Below are 19,291 nucleotides of genomic sequence, written 5' to 3'. Positions count from 1 at the left end.
CCTCCCTGATATTATTATATCTGATAGAGGGTCTCAATTCACCTCAAGATTCTGGAGGCACCTTACCAGTTCATTAGGTATAGACGACCGGTTTTCCAGTGCTTATCACCCACAAACTGACGGTCAGACCGAAAGACTCAATGCCACCCTCGAGCAATATCTGCGCTGTCTAACGTTGCAATTTCAAGAGTCTTGGTTTTCAGTGCTCATCCATGCCGAGTTTGCTTATAACAACTCTATTCATACTTCTACTGGTACTACGCCGTTCTTTGCTATGTATGGCCAACATCCCCGGACTCTTCCACTAGATCTCGTCACGGACGTTGCTAACCCAGCAGTACAGGGTTGCCTACGAGACGTTACAACCGTTCATGAGGCTGTCCTTCGTCAGTTAAAAACAGCGAAAGACCATGCTAAGCAGTATGCTGACCGGCATAGAGTACCAGCCCCTCAGTATGCACCGGGGAGCAAAGTTTGGTTGTCCACCAAAAATCTCCGTATACCAGGTCGCAGATGTCTTTTACCTCATTTTGTGGGCCCCTTTCCTGTGCTTTCTTTGATTAACCCAGTTGCGGTGAAACTGGATCTTCCATCATCCTGGAAAATCCATCCAGTTTTTCACGTCTCTTTGCTCAAACCATGCCTCTCACCAGCTCTTTCTCTTCCTCCTCCGCCACCTGTTATGGTCCAGGGTATGGAAGAATACGAGGTACAGGCTATATTGGATGTCAAGACGGTCAGAGGCAAGCAGTTCTTTCTAGTGGACTGGAAAGGTTATGGTCCGGAAGACAGGACCTGGGAACCGGCCTCCAACATCCATGCTCCTGATCTCATGTTTCAATTTATGGCCTCTCGTGGGGGTAATGCTTCATTGGGAGAGGATGCTGTCAGGATCCGTAAGTCAAGGAGGCAAATACGCGATCTTTCTTTCCCGACTCACTTGGTTCCTTCACTTTTGTCACGAAGACGTTATTCCAGAACACGGAAGTTTGCTCAGCCACTTCGTTCCGTGTTCTTTAGGAAGCATTGGTCTTTGCCATGGAAACGCTCTCACTCTGCGTACTTGAAGTCACGTGTCTTCACGCATGGTTAGAATATCACGTGACTTTTGGTTTTCGTCTTATGTCCCGCCTTCCCCGATACTCGCTGCTTCTGAAATTGTCATTTCTCTTGCCGCTAAGTTTCTAACCTTGCTTCTGCTGAGTTTAGTGTTTTGTGACCCGGACTGCCTACTGGATTCCTGCTGTTTTGTCCCTCTTGTCAGTGCCTCGACCCTCGGAACTGCTTATTGGAACTGTTACGGATTACGGACGTCTGCTCGGATTTGGCCCGCTTGGTTTTTTGACTATTGGAACTGCTCACGGATTTTTCTTGTCATCTACGTCCTTCGTTCTACTGCTACTGGAACTTTTCTACGGACTTCCTTGTTTTCACTGGGAACTGGACACTTAACTAGGCGTCCGCGTGCCGTCGGTGGGTAGGTGGATCACTATTTGCTTGCGGATTTTCTACTCTTCATTGAACTCTTCCATTCTGGACTTCCTTGGAAACTATCATCCGGTAAGACTGTTCCTTTAATTCTTCTATCCTGCTTTTGCTCCTTGTGAAGTTCCTGGTTAGTTACGGATTATTTCTTTGTTCTCCTCAGAATTCTGACGTCATATTCCCATTGTGATTTGCCAGGCAGTCAACTAAATCTATTCTCAGGTACTTGCAGAGTGGTTGGTTGGTTGAGCATAGCTATTGCAATTGTCTTGTGTCGCTAATGCATTGTTCCTTTGCAGGTTGACTGGTTCCTGTGACGTCCTCCCATCTCAAAACCATCTTTTGGTTAATTGACTGGTCAGAGTTTTTTATTCCTCTCTGTTTGGTACATTGACAAAAAGAATTCGTCTTCTACACGACGAGTTCAAAATCTTGAAGTCAGGATTCTGGTTACTTGGTCTAGGAAATTCTCCTGACTTAACAGGAACAAAACCAACTCCTCAGAGCCAGACAATCTGGTTTCCAGCCAAGCCACAGCACAGCATATTGGACCTCAAAATCCAGATGGATTCTATTCGAGACTCTGGTAATCTCTGCATCCTACTCCTCTTAGACCTGTCAGCCGCATTTCATCTGGTTGACCACGATCAATTATGCACTACTCTGTCAAAACGTTTTTAATTCTCACATTAAGCCACCCTGTGGGTCAAATCCTTCCTTGCATGATGCACCTCAAGTGTTACCATTGGTAAAGAATCAGCAGATCCTATATCAGTCGCTATTGGGGTACTGCAAGGGTCTTGCCTTTCACCCACTCTCTATAAAGCTTGCACCAAGCTGCTTTTTGCAGGCTTGGACGCGATGGGTGTCGTCTACGCTAACTTCGCTGATGACACCCAGATCCTCATTCCCATTACTGACAAGCATGATGAAGACACCATCACCTTAAACAAAAATGATGCCGTTATCCAGAACTCGATGGCCATAAACAGTTTGCGCCTCCACGATGAATAGACTGATCCTCATCGTTTGCTCCCCCGCCAAAATCAAATCTCACCATGCCGATTATGCATCTATCACCATTGATGGTACACCCATACCAGTCCTAAACAAGTCAAAACTTTGGGGGTCCACCTAGATGCCAATCTTACAATGACTAAACCTGTCAAAGGCCTGTCTTCACCCACTTCTTACACCTCCAAACGTATTGCCTTAAGCCGCCAAAACTGTTTAATTCTCTGATTTTGTCTAAATTAGACTATTGTAATGTTCTCCTGTTAGGGTCTTCTAATGCTAATCTGGCCAAACTCCAACTGCTGCAAAATAAAGCCCTGAAAGCAGCCCTTGGCCTAAAAATATCTGATCACATAACTAATACGAGGAGAAAAGCACACTGGCTCCCCATCAAAGCCAGAATCATTTTTAAAACAATATGCGTCACCCATAAATGTATCTCCAAAAAGGCACCCACCTACCTGAACAATGTGATTACTAGCAATAAGACCACAAGACTACTTAGGGTGCATAACAACTCTCGGCTCTTCATCCCACGTTACAAAAGTTCAAGGGCAGGGGGGAAGTAGTTTCCCAGTGTTAGCCCCCAAACTCTGGAATTCTTTCCCCATTCACTCTAGAACTGAAACATCCCAGCAGTGCTTCATGAAAACACAAAAAAACGTGGTTGTTCAACAAATTCTGAATCCACACATGCTCTGATGATCTGCCCAACTGTAGCACCACGGTCTCATCATAATTTGCCCTTGTATACTACTACTTCTTATTCCTCTTGTATTGTATCTAATAGTATGACCTGTAATCATAGAAACCAGAGGTTCAAGCATATTGTAACCTGCGGCAGCACTAAATGTTATGCTCCGCTTTTTAAACCCATATGTAAAGTAACTCTTTTTCCTCACTGTAACCAGAAAGTCAAGCTCTACTGTAACCTACGCCGTGATACCTACGGGTATGGGCGTATAACAAATGCAATAAATAAAAAATAAAAATAAATTATAGACGTAGGGCCGGTCTTACGACTGATTGTACCCCAGGCAGGAAGCATCATTGGTGCCCCTCCCTGCACAAAAAATGACGACAACATAACTTGGGTGCAGATGAGCAGAGACCCTCTTACTATAGTATTTTGAGGGCGTGATTCAGGGTGGGCTATGTTTAAAATTAATAAACTAATTACAACTGCATGATCTTCCCTGCAGAATATTCCCACCATACAATGCATTATTCACCGACATAAATATGTTATCCATTCTCTTGAAAACTGGTTATAAAAAGAGGTATTTTATTATGACTTCAATTCTGCAGTTCACTATACAAATGTGGATCTTGCACCAACTAAATGTAAGGTTAGTAAGATGGAGAAAAGTAAAAGGTATGGGTAAATCATATTGCTTGGCAATACTGTGATACAAGCGTCATCGCAGGTGTTTGATGGGTCCAAAATCCACATACCTTTACAATGCGCAGGCATTTACAAAAGGAATGCCACCGAGTTGTCGGTTGAGGGGGTGCACACTGTGAGCCTACTTAGCAGACTCCTGCTAAACGGTTGTATACAACTGACTATGCTGGAATTTTCAAACACGACAAAGGATGATTTCTGTGCTATTAAGGAAGTTGTTTCAATACATCAATACACACATGCTTCCAATCACTGTATCAGTAACTAGTCTGCCAAACATGGGTTTCAGTCCGATATGCTCCACGCTATATTTAATGGTTGTCTTCCTATCCTGCTGTCCAGTCAGTGCACTTTAGAGCCTTGCTTGCATTTCTAAACTCCCTGCCACTACTTGATGTCCAAGTGCATAGCAGCCATGTGAGCCGCTAAGAGCCATTCCTGGCTTTTCTCGTTGCATGATTGGATTTGTAGTTTCATGTTTCCCTTGCTAAGTATGGGCCTACAAATTCCAGCATGTAAAGTCAAAAGCAAGGACAGGCTCATGTTATCGGGCATGATAGGGGGCCACTTGACAGCTATGCAAGTGTCCGTCAAAAAGTCATGCCTGGCAGGTTTTGCGACTGCTCTTCACACTCTGCTATGCCCAGTCGTGTGCTTTTAAATGCTCCTGTAGCAGATGTGTTACCACGTGTGTGTTTTTAGGTAAACTAAAGCATGTCTGCACCCTATATTTTTAAGAAGACTGTCCCTTATTTCTGAGAAAACCTCAGGGTGCCCACTGTAGTGAGACGTTGAGCAAATGGTTCTTTTCTTAAGTCGTATCAGTTTAAATTCAGGTTCTCAGGGTTTTCAATTCCAGTTATAAAGGCATGATCGTACATATTCTAGAAGGCACAGAGATCTAAGTTAAGTGCTGCAAGATGAGTGACTAGGCAGGTTCAACCTGATGGGGACCCATTCCTGCTCCCCAGACACTCGTGTGTTCTGGTGCTACATCTCGAGTCTCCCGACAGCGCTTTAGTCCTATGCCACATGCGTCCGTGGGTGTCTGAAGGCACCAGAGTTTTGAAGTGCGTCAAGCGTGTGTGTTTGTGTGTGTGTGTGTATGTATATAATGCCGGTCTTTGCAACAGGCCATGTATTTTTGAAATGTTAATGTTGCTTCCCATTCACACCTCGTTGACACTTCCATTCACACCTACTGGTGGTGGCGCCCCCTGCAGGCTGGCACATCAGGCAGACACCTGCATGGCCTGATGCAAAGACCGGCCCTGCAGACGTGGTGTTGATCCAATTCATAATGTCCAATGCGGATTTACAGCCTTTTGGGTTCTGTATTAAATCATTTATGATTTTTTTTGTAACAATGTCAGAATGATCTCAGCCTTGCCACTCAGCTTACTGAGTAGACTGCTTGTCCCTGGGTGTCTTCCTGTGCTAGATCTGTGTACAGCAAAGGTTGTGGGTGCGATTTAATGGATCGATGCAATTGGAGCAGTTTCAATTGATGTCCAGCTCTTAAGGACTTCAGACCCAACTCATTGCTCAAGGACACTATAGGTAGCGACAAAGGTAAGTTCAGCGCTCTTTTGCAGATGCGACCCTCCCAATAGTCCCAATTGAGATCCTAGGACTGGGATTCTATATCTAACCCATATAGGATTGAAGGGATAATTTCCCGTTGTAGAAATTGAGCATCGGTTTGATTGAGAACGTACAAAATTTAGATTTTATATTGCGTAGTTGTGCCGTGAGTTGGTCTATTTTATCCTCCAAAGTTCTTTTGGGTGTGATGTCAGCTTGAAGGCCAAGTATTTTGTTTCTAATATGGGCTTAACAACCATTGTTTCCACTTTCCAAGAGAGTGAGGGTTGAGTTTTCACCTGTCTACTCATTCTTAGAATACATGTCTTGGCCGGATTGATAGTTAATTTGTTAGCCTTGGCGTACCTGCTCATGGCATCCAACAACCTTGGAATTCCCTTTGGTGTGAAATCCATGAGCAGGATAACATCCGCATAAGCCAGACAGCACACACTTTGTAGTCCCACCTTCGGACTTGCCAAAGTGGCGTTATTGAGATGATTCTTGAGATCTGCCAGATACATATTAAACAAAAAGGGTGAAAAGATACATCCCTAGAGTACACCTCTTCTCGTGGAGATTTTCTTTAGATAAATGACCCAGTCCATCCATCCTCGCCCCAATATTGGTGTTGCTATCTATGAAGGTAGATCAGGATTGCCAATAGTCCCTGTGGATTGTCCCACATATCTAGTTTTTTCCATAACCACGTATGGTTTATGTATCAATGGCCTTGGAGAACTCTATCAACGCCACATATAGAGGTGCCTTATTCATGTACCATGCTTGGTCTCTTATGAGATCAACTATAAGCCAATTTAAAGTGGTAGATAGACCACTCCTATATCCATTCTGGGCTTTAACAAGTATATTTTTTTCATCCTCCCACTTCACCAGTTCTTTCAGGATGATGCCGGCAATAATCTTACTATCAGCATCTAAGAGGGTGGTCGCGCGATCTTTGTTTGGCATCGCCCGATCGCCCCTCTTGAAGATCAGTACTACAACAGCTGATGTCCAACTTGGGGGACATTCTTTTGTATCAAAGCAGTTCTCAAACAATTCATGCAATATAATCGACCAATCATCTGCATTCTGTTTGAAAATCTAGTTCGACAATCCATCAGGGCATGCTGCTCTAGAGCTAGATGCTCCCAATATCAGTTCCCTTACTTCCTCTCTTGTACCACATCTCAACCATGGTGTTTTAGAAAATTATCGCCACTGAACCCATAGACCTAAGGCCCTTTAAGACGAGGTAGCAATACTTGGAGATAGATGGGAATGCTAAATTTACTCAAACATCAATAATCAAGCCGACTCAAGAAGTTGGCAAAACCTGATCTGTTTTATTTGCAATTGTCTAAAACGGGGAGTTGCACCGTACATCAACGGACATTCGCTCGATTTCTCTAAGCGCCTATCCAGAAAAAAACACTCGGTCAAAACTCATCATTGGTGATGTCACACTATGTGGCAAACTACAAAAACCTACTTGGGGATGTGATAGGCTTCCAGGGAAGATCGAAGTATACGTTCCATACTGATGGCAGTTGTGATTGGTTTTCTACTGTCAGGTGGGCAACTAAGCCCATGCCAAGTGCAAGTCATCTTCTGTGTCACACTAATACTCGACACTCTATTGGTTATCCAAACTATAGGGCTTTTTAATACATGGCCCTCTACAATTGGTTTGGCACCCTCATACCCTTCTGAAATACTCCACATGCTAGCAGCACGCAGGCTACCATCCCAGATGCATGGTGGGTCGGTGTATGTTTGTGTTTGTTTGTTTTATTCGTATTTATATAGCGCACAACAGTCCAAGGACATCGTGGCACTTGTTACAGTACACATCTTAGTTGCATATTCATTAGCAATATATATACAGGGTACAATATAGTTATACAGACATTGGCAGTAAATATACAGGTTGCAATATAGTTATATACATTTGTGTCGTATTACAATAAGGATGGCCGAAGTGGAGGAGGATGAAGCAATGCTAATTGAGGAAAGTGGCCTTGAGGTTGTTGCAGAAGACAGAGATGGAAGTTTCAGCTCTAAGGGTTGCCGGGAGAGTGTTCCAGAGTTTTGGTGCAATATAGGAGAAGCCTAGACCTCCAGAAGTAGCTTTCTTTATGCATGTTATGTGTAACTGCTTGGAGTACTGAGCTCTGGTGGGGTGTGTGGACGTGGTCCTGGATAATGCTTCAGATAGGTATGTTGGGGCGGTTTTATTGATGCATCTGTGTGTGATGGTGAGGATTTTCAGTGTGATACGGTCTTTGACCTGGAGCCAACGTGCTTCACGTCTGGCGTGGGATATATGGTCTCTTCTAGGGAGGCTCATCGCGGCTCTAAGTGCATTGCTTTTTGTGGTTTGCAGTCTGTGAATGTTTTTGGCAGAGGTGCCAGCTAGGAGAGCGTTGCAACAGTCGAGTTTGGCGCCTATAGTTGCTCTAGCTATGGCCAAGCGGTTGGGTGTGGATAGGTAGGGTTTAATGGCATTGATGAGTTTGGTGCTGAATGCAGAGGCTATGGCGCTGTCTTGTTTGTTCATAGATAGATTTGCGTCAATGTGAACACCTAGAGTCTTGACAGAGGAGGAAACAGAGATGGTAGAATGGTCTATGTTGAAGTTAGCGTATTGGGGGCTTAGATTTGTTATTGTATTTGGTAGGCCAAGGATGAGGATTTCAGTCTTCTCCCCGTTAGGACACAGGCCATTGATTGCCATCCAAGCTTGGAGAGTGGCATAGATGTTGTGAAGGGACGTGGCGTCTTGGTGGTGATAGAGTCCAGATAGGGGTATAAGTACTTGAGTGTCGTCTGCATAGTTAGTATATGCAAACCCATAGAGTCCAGTAGGTTGAAAAGGGGTTTTGTGAAGAGGTTATAGAGGGTGGGGGCTGTACAAGATCCTTGAGGGACACTGCAGTTGATGGTGTAGGGTCTGCGCTTGCTGTGTCCGAGTAGACCTTCATGGCGCTTCCGTCAAGGAAGGATGTGATCCAGGATGCTGCTTATTTAGAGAAATTAGCTGCATGGGTGAGGTGAGTGGTAAGTGTTTGGTGATCTACCAGGTCAAATGCAGCTGATAGATTGAGTAGGAGGAGCAGTGCAGGTTTGCCTTTGTCCATGATCTGTGAGATTTGATTTTTTAGGTCTAATAAGGTGGATTCTGTTCCGTTCCCAACACGGAAGCCGGATTGTCTTTTGCCTAGTATGGAGTTAGCTTCTATGTATGATTGGATTTGGTTGTGAGCTGCTTTGTCCAGGATTTTTAAGAGGAACGGGACTGTCGTTATCGGTCTGTAGTTGTTGGGTTGCATTGGGTCAAGCGTGGCCTTTTTTAGGAGTGGCCTTACCCATGCTTCCTTTAGATTGTCTGGGACAGTTCCTGTTTGGAAGGATGCGTTAATAAAGGCAGTAATCAGGGGTGCTAGGACATTAGTGCATTCCTTGATGAGTTTGGGAGGGCAGATGTCTGCTTTGCAAAGAGACGGTTTGAGGTTTTTGATGAGATTAAGGACCTCCGGTGATTGAAATTACTACTCTTGTCTTGTCTTGTGAAGGGCAGTTGGTATTATGATTTGGGTGGGCTTTGCAATGGTCTGTGTAGGATGTGGATATTTATTAGGTTATTGGGGGAGAGTGTAAGCTTGGCTGATAGGATATCAGCATTTCCCCCCCATGTACTGGGGTCTGCTAGTTTGATGGACAGTGAGTCTTTGTGGATAAGGGTGACTCCCCTCCAATCTTAACACATCTGTCTTGCCTAAGGATGGAGTAGCCTGTGGGTAGTGCTAGGACGATGGCTGGGCAGGAGGCATCATGGAGCCAGGTTTTTCGGTGATGCAAAGTAAGTCCAGATTGAGTGTGGATAGGAGATCCTTTATCTCTATGGCATGTGCAGGTAGGGAGCGGACGTTCAGTAGTGCACATTTAAGAGCTGGGTATTGTTTGCCTTTGATGGTAATGGGGGACTGTAGATTAGAGGCAGGTTGGAGTGGTGGGGGGAGAGGGGCAGTGCATTTGCTCAACTTGGTGTGGGGTAGTGGTGCAGTGCGGGAGCCTAATCTGGCATTTCTAGTCGTGATAGGTGTGGGTGAGCAGGGTAAATATCTAGGAAGTGATCGCTTTCTGAGATTGCAGAGTCTGGTAGCTAGGCTAGATGGCCGAGACTGTGTGATGTTGACGTCTGGTGCTGCGGCATGTGAATATGGTGCCGGGCACTGAGTGAGGTATGCTGGGTATTTGTGGGGAGGTGTAGAGGTCATTATAGTGAGGGCTATAAAGAGGCCTATTAGGCTGGCTGAGCGGAGAGTGCGGGAGAGCGAGTCTATGTTGTGATAGGGAGGTGGACTCTTGGGCAGCATGATAGAGGAGAGTTGCTGTGTGTGTGTGTGTGCAGCTGGTGTGTGATAGGATATGACCGGGAGATTGTGCGATTAGTATTGAGTGGAGGCAGGTCACAGTGGGTCACACTTCAGTAGAACACAGTGCCTAGAATACATTTTCTAAGTGGGGGCAGGCAAGGCTAAAAGGTGGTAGGATACAATGGGCAGCATTTCAGAAATTACAATGCCTAGATTCGAATATCTAAGCGGGGCAGAATCAGTATGGTAACAATGCAACCAATTACAATGCCTAGATTCGAATTTCTAGGTGGGGGCAGAATCAGTATGGTACCAATGGGCAACAATTCAACCAATGACAATGCCTAGATTTGAAATTCTAGGTGGGGGCAGAATCAGTATGGTAACAATGGGTATAAGTATGGGCTAATATGCAATGTGCAAACATTTGGGAGCAGTTATGGCAACAGGGTGCAGGCAGGCAGGGTAGAGGCAAAGTCGCAGGTGGGCAGGACAATGAGAGATGCACAGCGCTTAGATACAGTTCTACTAAATGCAGGCAAGGCAAAGTGGTGGCGTATCACATAGAGTAAGTACACAGCACTTGCGTGCAATTTCTACCAAATACCGGGCAGACAAGGTATAGGCAAAATCATAAGTAGTGACAGGAAACATTACAAGAGCAAGATACAAGCATTGTGCCTAGATGTACTATGAGTGTTCTAAGTGACATCAAGCAAATAACTGTAGACCGTGTGTGAGGAACAAATTACAAGCTAGTAGAGTTGTAAATAATAGTTCTTACATGGCTCAGAGCTTGGATGTGATCATGCCTCCCCACCCAATTAGCCCAACATCTATCATCACTCTTGCACTCAGCTAGAAGCTCTCTGTGCCTGAGAATAAAAAGGGAGTATCTTCTTGGTTTCGGTGTAGCTTGACCAAATGTCTATTTTGATCTGACCATGTGACTGGAGATCACATTTTCAAGATCCTTGCAGCATTTAATATTAATAAATGATGAACTCTTGATGCCTTCAGTGTTTTTCCATTTCACCTCAAAAAGAAGTTTTTCTTTCTCACGTTCATGTAACTACTGGATGGACAACCAGGCTCACGGTGGACTCGACTTCTTGGTGCTGGGCCAGCCAAGCCTTTCTTGTATTTCTCCATTGCCTTTATTTATGTTCCAATAGCGCTACACTGAAAAACCCTTTCCAATCACAGGGTTTCAAGCCTTGCTTAAAGTGCATTGTGGAAAATCCAGGAACACAGGAATATACATTCCTATGTATTATACATTGGCGCATCACCGCAACTATTCACTACGTAGCCAGCTTTAAAATCACTTTGTCTACTTGCGTTACTGCATCTGTACAAGTGTGAACTGATTTCGCATTTTTCTTCAGCGTTTCTGTAGCATGAGCATCTTCATCTCGAGCCCGAAATGTTGCTCATCTTTACCACCTCCTCTTCAGATCTCCTAGAATGTCTGTTCTTTTACCTCGTGCATCTTTTCTGGGTGCGTCAGCTCTGCTCCGCATGACGTCACCAGTCTTCTTTTTCACTCATTTTTACACTTCCTCTGGAACTTTGTCCAAAATGCCATTATTTCTTTGTGCATGCATATAGGGTTTTCTCAATGGATACCTTGTTTACAAGATTCTATGTGGTACAGGCATTCTCACTGGCACTGTATGTGTCACAATTTCCAGTTCCGAGCATATAGGCAACATGGGGGTGGAGCTTTTGGTGGGGGTACTTGACTCCTCCTCTACACCACCCTGCTCGTGATGATACAGTTCTCCAAAATGGGTGCTCCATGTTTCCTCTGAGACACACACACTTTGAACTGAGCCCTGCAAGGTGTAGCTACCATTCATTAGGGAACAATCATTTTGGCTGTTTTTGGTTATGAGAGCTCCTAACATTTCCTCCCCCTGACACTGATATCTGAGTGCTTTATTTGATCTATTCCATCTTTGGAAAGTTGCCAGCAGGATCTTTTTCTCTCTTATGAATTCACTCCCATTTTTATTTTGCTTCTTCAGCATTCTTGTGCTCCTCGTCAGTTGTTGCTTCCAGAGTAAAGTATTCTCGTCAACATGGTTTTTGTGTAATGGACCTTTCTTAAATACAGCAGGAGAGGGACGTTCTGATTTTCTTAAGAAAATTTCAAAATTGTTGGGGCACACTCCTGCTGTATAATTTCCCACTGTGTATTTTGCAGTACTTTTTTTCAGCTTTAATTCAAACCCTTGCCAATGCTCTTAAAATTGTCTAAACGATTGTTCCCCTGATTGGTTGCTAATTTTGCCGAATAGATCCCCATTTTCCACACATATCCAAAAACAAGATTTAAATATAGCTTGTTATGGTCACTGGCAACTGCTTCTTTTACAACAAAGTCTTGACTGTATTGGAATAGATTGCGTGAAACAATCATGTAGTCTATTATCGTTTCTGTGTTATAAGCTCTCCATGTATATTTTGCGGTTGATCTCCTGAATATTTCCATTGCAAATTAGCAGATCCCAGTCAGTGCAGAGGCGAACCCATTTGGACCCCTATCCTCTGGAGGGCTCTTTCTAACGCCAGCATGCTTGGAGGTTCTACAGTTTGCATTCAAATCCCCAGCTATCATAATAAACAAATTCTCCAATCTGTTTTTACAATGATAACCGGCAATTTCTTCCAAGAATGTCGCTACAGGAGTTCTTGATGGATTGGTGTATATATTCAATACTAGAAAGTGCTAGGTTCCGTTATTAACAGTCAGCATAACTGCTTGAATACCATAGGTGCTATTAAAAACATTTTCAATTAGTCCAGTAAAGGATATAAAAATTTGAATTTCGCATGATCATACTAGTCAAAATCATATATAAACTGGCACTGCTATTGTATCATACGAAATGAAAACTTTTTAAAGTCATGCTTGTTGCTGCTAAACCTGTGCATATATTTTGTTTCGTCACTCTGCTCTGGAATGGTGAACTTTGTGTCTTCGCTACAATTTAACACATCATCAATGCACTCAGCATTTACATATCAATCCGGTGGACAATGCCCTTGTCTATAAAGAGGGGCCGGTAAGGTAAACTCTGGCCCATGTTTGCAAAGTATTGCTAACTCTTTGCCTGATAGAGTAGTTTGCTGTATGCAATAATTGGTTTTGTTGTAGATGCCCATTGATGCTTCGCACACTTTTCCTGTTTGTCTTTTTTTGAGACCTCTCCTGTGCTACCTGTCCCTCCTCATGCTCTAGAGGGGGGGTAAAGGCACATTCTGGCTCCTATTTAACAAGCATTGCTAAACCGTCTCCTGATAGATAATAATGTAATTCAAATGTTTAGTAGTTTTATTTTGGCTCCTGTGTAAGCCAAATCACCTATGTTCGGCACTTAAAAGACACACACAGCTTTTTTAGTGTTAAACCAATGAATTGAGTAATTTTCTTTTAAAAGTATCATACGTGAAACGCATCTTAACATTTGTTTTCAAGTCAGTGGTCATACTAATGTTACATGGTGGGTCACGGGATGTCTAAGTGGTAACAGCTTAAACGTGCATAGTGAAATGTTGGAGGCACATTGAACAGCGCAGGAAATTACAAACAGCAAGAATACAATGAAGGAAGCTCACTTAATAGTGCACAGTTGTTGCTGTGAAATTAAGTACACAAACGACAAAATTAAAATTGAACATTTAAACCTTGCTCCTGTGTTGCAGCCAATTTAACAATGGGAAAATGACATTCCAATGACCCATTTGAAACCATCTTAGAAGACCTAGAGGTCTGGTTTTATGACCTGGAATAGTTTAGGCTTACATTCACACAATAAACAATATATTCCCCTTAGTCCAAAAATATTCCCCATTTTACACATCCCAAACCACTTGTTTAGTGTGACTAATAGTCTATGTATTCCTTTTTCAGTGTGCTCCAGTCTACTTCAAGTAGACCTCGCTCCTTCATTCCCCTAACTGCTAACAGACATGTAGTCCATATGCAAAAGACAATATAGATCATACATGCAATGCATACAACCAATTAAGTGCACTCAATCTATCAACTGGGTCTTACGTGGCCTTGATCTCTTGGTGTGCTTTAAAAATAGTTCTAGCGTGTTTCAGTCCTAGGTTATTAGCGACCTTCTTCAGGGATTTGGCTGGATCCGGGTACATAAGGGTACAGAAGGACGCCAAGCTGGTGTGGGCGAGGGATCCCAAGCAAGGGTATCTTGCTTGATGCATGGGAACATAGGTAATTTCACTTAGATAGGATCAAACGACACATATAAATGCCTTCCTTCTCTTCGGCCCCTCATTAGCGTGCACATCCTGTGAGTGAGGAGGTACATCTTATTGGTCCAGTGTTTTAATGTTCTACACCCTCCATATAGATAGGACCTGTGTCGGATCCATGTGGCTAGATGTTCGTGCAACATAATCCTTTGGTAAGAATTCCTCATACTATTGTCCATTTGTTACATCCAGAGATGGTTTACTTTTTGGGTGTTGGGGTATAAAAAGTGCAAAAAAGAATCAGCCCAAACATAACCGGTCTTCATTCCTTGCCTACATGTCCCTTAGTGTGATGGACACTTTGTAGCTACTATTGAAGTGTATTTGGGTGGTGGGATACTAGAAGACACTGCGTTAAGCTGTCTCGCTTTAATTCATAAACAGACCTTCACTGGATTCATTGCATCTGCACTTGGGTTATAAAGTTATCTTTGTGAGCACAGATTATTGGGACCAAGAAGGTTTTTTTTTACTCATCAAGTGAGAGCGGAGGTTTGCTTTGTCTTAATGGCCAATAAGAGTTTTGATCTCCTAGCTTGCCTCATTTAATCACTTTGGGCAGTCCCATCACATATATCACTGTTGGTGATGTCCCTCTCTGACTGTCTGTCAGTGTTTGCATCATTACCTGTTCCCATGTGCCTTTTTTGTATATCCCATGTCACCCTTACATCACTGCTATCTGATCTTGTCTTTGCTGGATTGGACAAGAAGTTCAAATGTACACGGCATGTGTCTCGCAATGTATTACCCTTGATTTGTTCATTTACTGGGTTCAATGCGTTTCTCTAAAAGTATTTTTTTTTGCTTAAACAATGCACTATTTTGATGCCCCCCTGTGGACTATTTCTGAATTGTTATGCTTCCTTTTTCATGGAAACACTATAACTGTTACCCATTGCCATGAAAACGGTCTATAATGACAACCAATCTTTATGTTCATTTTGCAGACCACTGTAAACTGGGTTGGAGATAAACTTGTTTGCGTTCAAAAGGGTGAAAAGGATGGCCGTGGATGGACCCAGTGGGTTGAAGGAGATGAGCTTCACTTGGTATGTTTTTCCAAAGGATCATACATTAAAAAGACTTGTATTTGGGTATTATTTCATAATTCCAAGTTAGCAATTACATTTGTTCATCCGTTCGACAGCTACATGAGTTTCAATGTCCTGAGTTAAGTGACCAAAAGGGGACCTGTATGCGTGTAACGAGAAGCATTAGTAAATGGACACTGCACCAGCCACCATCCTCAGTCACAACCGTCCTAACAATGGTAGTAGTGGTGACTAGATTAACTGCTCCATGGATGCCACTGTTAGTTAACCTAATTCCTGTTGCCCTCACAGTGATATAGTGTGCTTTTAATCTCGCCAGTTCGAGAGAGGGGCAATTCAAAAGCATTCCCCCTTTGTATGTGTTGTCAATTAAACTGAAATGATGCAGCCTCCAGCCTTCTTAGGTACACTTGTAAGGTTTATTACATGCTTCTTAGATGCAATTACAAGCTGTTGCATAGTTCACAAGTAAGTTACATACAGGACAATAACACTGGCACACTCTCACACTCTCTGGTTGCTATGAAGAAGATGTTGCAAAGTTAAATTAAATCTACCTAGAAATTCAAGCCTGGATGGCCACACATAGTGTTTGCCTCAATGACGATAAGACGGAACTTCTTATTGTAGGATCTCAGGCCCGTCTCAATAAATTGGACTCCAGGTACCAATCCTTCACCATTGATGGTAACATTATAAAAGTATCCAAAGAGGTCAAAACACTAGGTGTGTATCTCAACTCCACCCTATCACTGAAAAAACAAATAAACGCCACCATCTCATCTACCACCTATACCAATAAACGTATTAATGCCTGCAGACCTTTTTTATCCTCCTCCAGTTGTCTCACATTAGCTAGAGCGCTGATATTTTCTAAATTAGACTATTGTAACACTATCTTCCTGGGCACCACGACAAAAAACCTGAACAGACTTCAGATTATACAAAATAACGCCTTAAAATACGCTCTTAACCTCCTGCGTAAGGCTCACATCTCCACGGCCAGCAAAGAAGCCCACTGGCTCCCCATCCACGACAGAATTAAGTTAAGAACCCTTGTCATTACACACAAGTGCCTGTCACTAACTGCCCCATGCTACCTATCTGACAAATTTTCTAAACACAGCACTTCCAGACCTAACAGAACTCCCTATCTGCACCAACTAAAGATCCCCAAATTCAATCTAAAAACAGCCGGAGGCTCCAGCTTCCCTGTTCTAGCAGCTCAATGCTGGAATACACTCCCTCTCGCTATCAGATCGGAAGCTTCCTTCTGGCCATTCAGGGCCATGGTGAAATACTGGCTCTCTACCTAACAGGCTTTCACGCACACACCTGTCTCCACCAATTACTCCTGAAACGGACCATCATGTAACCCGGTCCTCACGCTCTACTGTATTTGCCACTCTCACTGTACCCCTCTTTGTAACACTGAATGCATGTACCCTTTTTATTGCTTTGCGCAACGCTATGTAACTATGTTGTCCACATGATTATGAGCCCAGCTACCTGAGGGTTCGGTCACACTCTATAAATAAACAAACCAAACTAAACTGGCAACCTATCACCCAGGCAGAAGGCTAACCAACTGACAAGGCTAGAACCTTCACCCATACATTCCAACATTCAGGCATCAACACTCCACATAACATCACAACATTCCTTCTTCCCCAGGCAAGACATACACAACACATCTCCCCCCTTTGCATTAGCACAACACCCACAACATAGCGCTAGGAAACACACCTCCCCTCTTTGCTATGACACAACACACACAAAACACTACAAGACACACCTCCACTTTGACAAAGCGCTACTCAACACACCTCCCCTCTTTGAATTGACACAACACACACGAAACACTACAGGACACACCTCCACTCACACCTACACAACCCATTCACACTGACTCATATCACCAGGGCATTTACACTCAGCCACTCACAACACACCCGATACGCTGGCCACGCACACCGAAGCCAACAACCAATGGCACTGGATCACTCTGGACCCTGATGAATATGGAACGAGTCGTAAAGGAACACACAGCACTGCCAAGGACAGCTGTCTGCGTGCAAGAAAACAAAATGGACGTAGTGCAAGACCAAGTAATCCAAGTAAATGTGTGAGCCTGCATGACTATTACCGCAGTCATACCCACACAATAACCAGGGGTGCTACCACCCAGCACATATACCTTGTTTAACCATGCAAGACTTTGACCACAGTCACGCTGGACTCTGACTGGGGGCGCTACCACCCAAAACTAAAAACCTTTGACCCTGTATGACACATACCACAGTCACACCCACACTCAACTGGTGGTGCTAACACCACTAACAAGCTTACGTTTTATAACCCTGCGTGACATCAACTACAGTCATGCCCACACTCAACTGGGGGCACTACCACCCAGGACCAACATACATTTGTATGACCCTGGGTGACTTAAATCCGCAGTCACCCCAAGACACTCTGCATAATATACTGAACTGGAACTTTTCATACCATCAGCGTAACCAAACCCGTAGATAATGCACACAACAACATATGCCGTACATGCTGACCCAGCACTCACACCATCAGCACAACCAAACTCCTCAGGTGCTATCCACACCAATACAGAATAATAAATTGGGGTGCTACCCCAGGTAACTAACAACATTAGAGGCGCTACCTCCCAAACAACCATGTGATCTACACCACACACGAGAGCCGGGCTGAGGGTGCTACCCCCAGCATGGCTTCTCACCTCTCCATGCCACATATTAATGACAGGAACCACACCTAACGACACCATCACTGACACTTAATCACTAACGTTCAAAAAGCAATGCAGTATGCATTCAACATTGGTAAAATGTACACCAGGACATCATTATCAGCGATGAACCCCAACCTAAACAGGTTTTTCCCAACCTGGAAGTCCATGTTGCATCAACGCACCTAAAGTGGTTGTTTCGACACCTATAAGTCCATGTTGCCTTGTTGCAACCAGTCTCCCTGCAAATCCTCAAAAAGGTTAGATCTGCACTGCGCCAACACCTACCCCTACACGCACCATACACTCCTAACACCCCAACACAACATATATTGCGGAAAGAAAAGTCCATGTGCGTCCATCATCCTGCACATCCTCAAGCGATTATGGCTAAACCTGTACACTCTACGTGTCACCCTACTGTCGCTCCTACACTTCCATCCATTCCCATCTAGCATGCACATCGCACACTTAGCCATAACAGAGCCAGTTTTCATAAACATTCCCCCAAAACCTAATAATCCACATTATGAACCGAACACGTTGATTAATCACATCCAACTTAATCATTGCCTTGACATATATAAAGGATACACCGCATTGAGAAGTCCAGTCCAGTCGCAGGTAGACAGGGCACCTGCCACACGCCTGCTTAGTATTGCCTGCCGATCAGATGCCTCATGCAGACTGCCAAAGTATCTCAGTTCGAACAACTTGCATGTTCGAAAAGCATTGTTCGATAGTTGTTTCAACTGCACTCCAAATGTGGCAACGCATCTCCAACGCCTCTCCATAACCATGCCTTCCTGATCACGCCGGAAACGTCCTACGGTTCTTTACTCTAAAGTTCCTGTTTCCTTGTTTACTTTCACAGTGCTTGTTTAACAAACAGCGCAACGCTTGCCACGCTGACTCACAGCAGGTAAGAGAATCTGGAGCTCTGTGGGGGTTCCATGCTTCCCCCAACTGCCCCCATATCACGATGACGTCACCATAAGCATCCGGGCCTTGGGGTAACACGGACCATGCCGCTCCTAACCGTCAGCCAGAGCCATGCTGCACACCTACAGGGTGAAGCACCTACATACGCCGTAGACTTATTCAGGGAGCATTAAAGTCCTTAAAAACGCTTACAGAGTATTACACTCCACATCAGTTCATACCATTGCTCTTAATCATTAACATGACAGTATGTTGACTCGGGAGTATGCCATCACAGTCTGCCAAACAGACACTGTTATCTACCAAAACGTGTCTGTGCAGCATAATCCAGCTAAAAACTAGAATGTTGCTCCCTCTCCTGCTTATGAGACCCAGC

General features: G+C 43.9%; 1 protein-coding gene across 1 annotated transcript in view; it reads left to right on the top strand.

The window, feature by feature from the left end:
- Positions 1-19,291, top strand: part of RBP1 (retinol binding protein 1) — a 276,077-nt gene that overhangs the window by 212,741 nt on the left and 44,045 nt on the right. The window contains exon 3 of the mRNA XM_069617772.1: positions 15,108-15,209. Within this exon, the coding sequence (XP_069473873.1) occupies positions 15,108-15,209 (102 nt within the window). The remainder of the gene's footprint in view (positions 1-15,107; positions 15,210-19,291) is intronic.

Source organism: Ambystoma mexicanum, chromosome 10 (assembly GCF_040938575.1).
Source record: "Ambystoma mexicanum isolate Mex_15411 chromosome 10, UKY_AmexF1_1, whole genome shotgun sequence".
Classification (NCBI taxonomy): domain Eukaryota; kingdom Metazoa; phylum Chordata; class Amphibia; order Caudata; family Ambystomatidae; genus Ambystoma; species Ambystoma mexicanum.
Note: the sequence above shows the minus strand (reverse complement) of the source record. Positions and strands in the feature narration are given on the sequence as shown.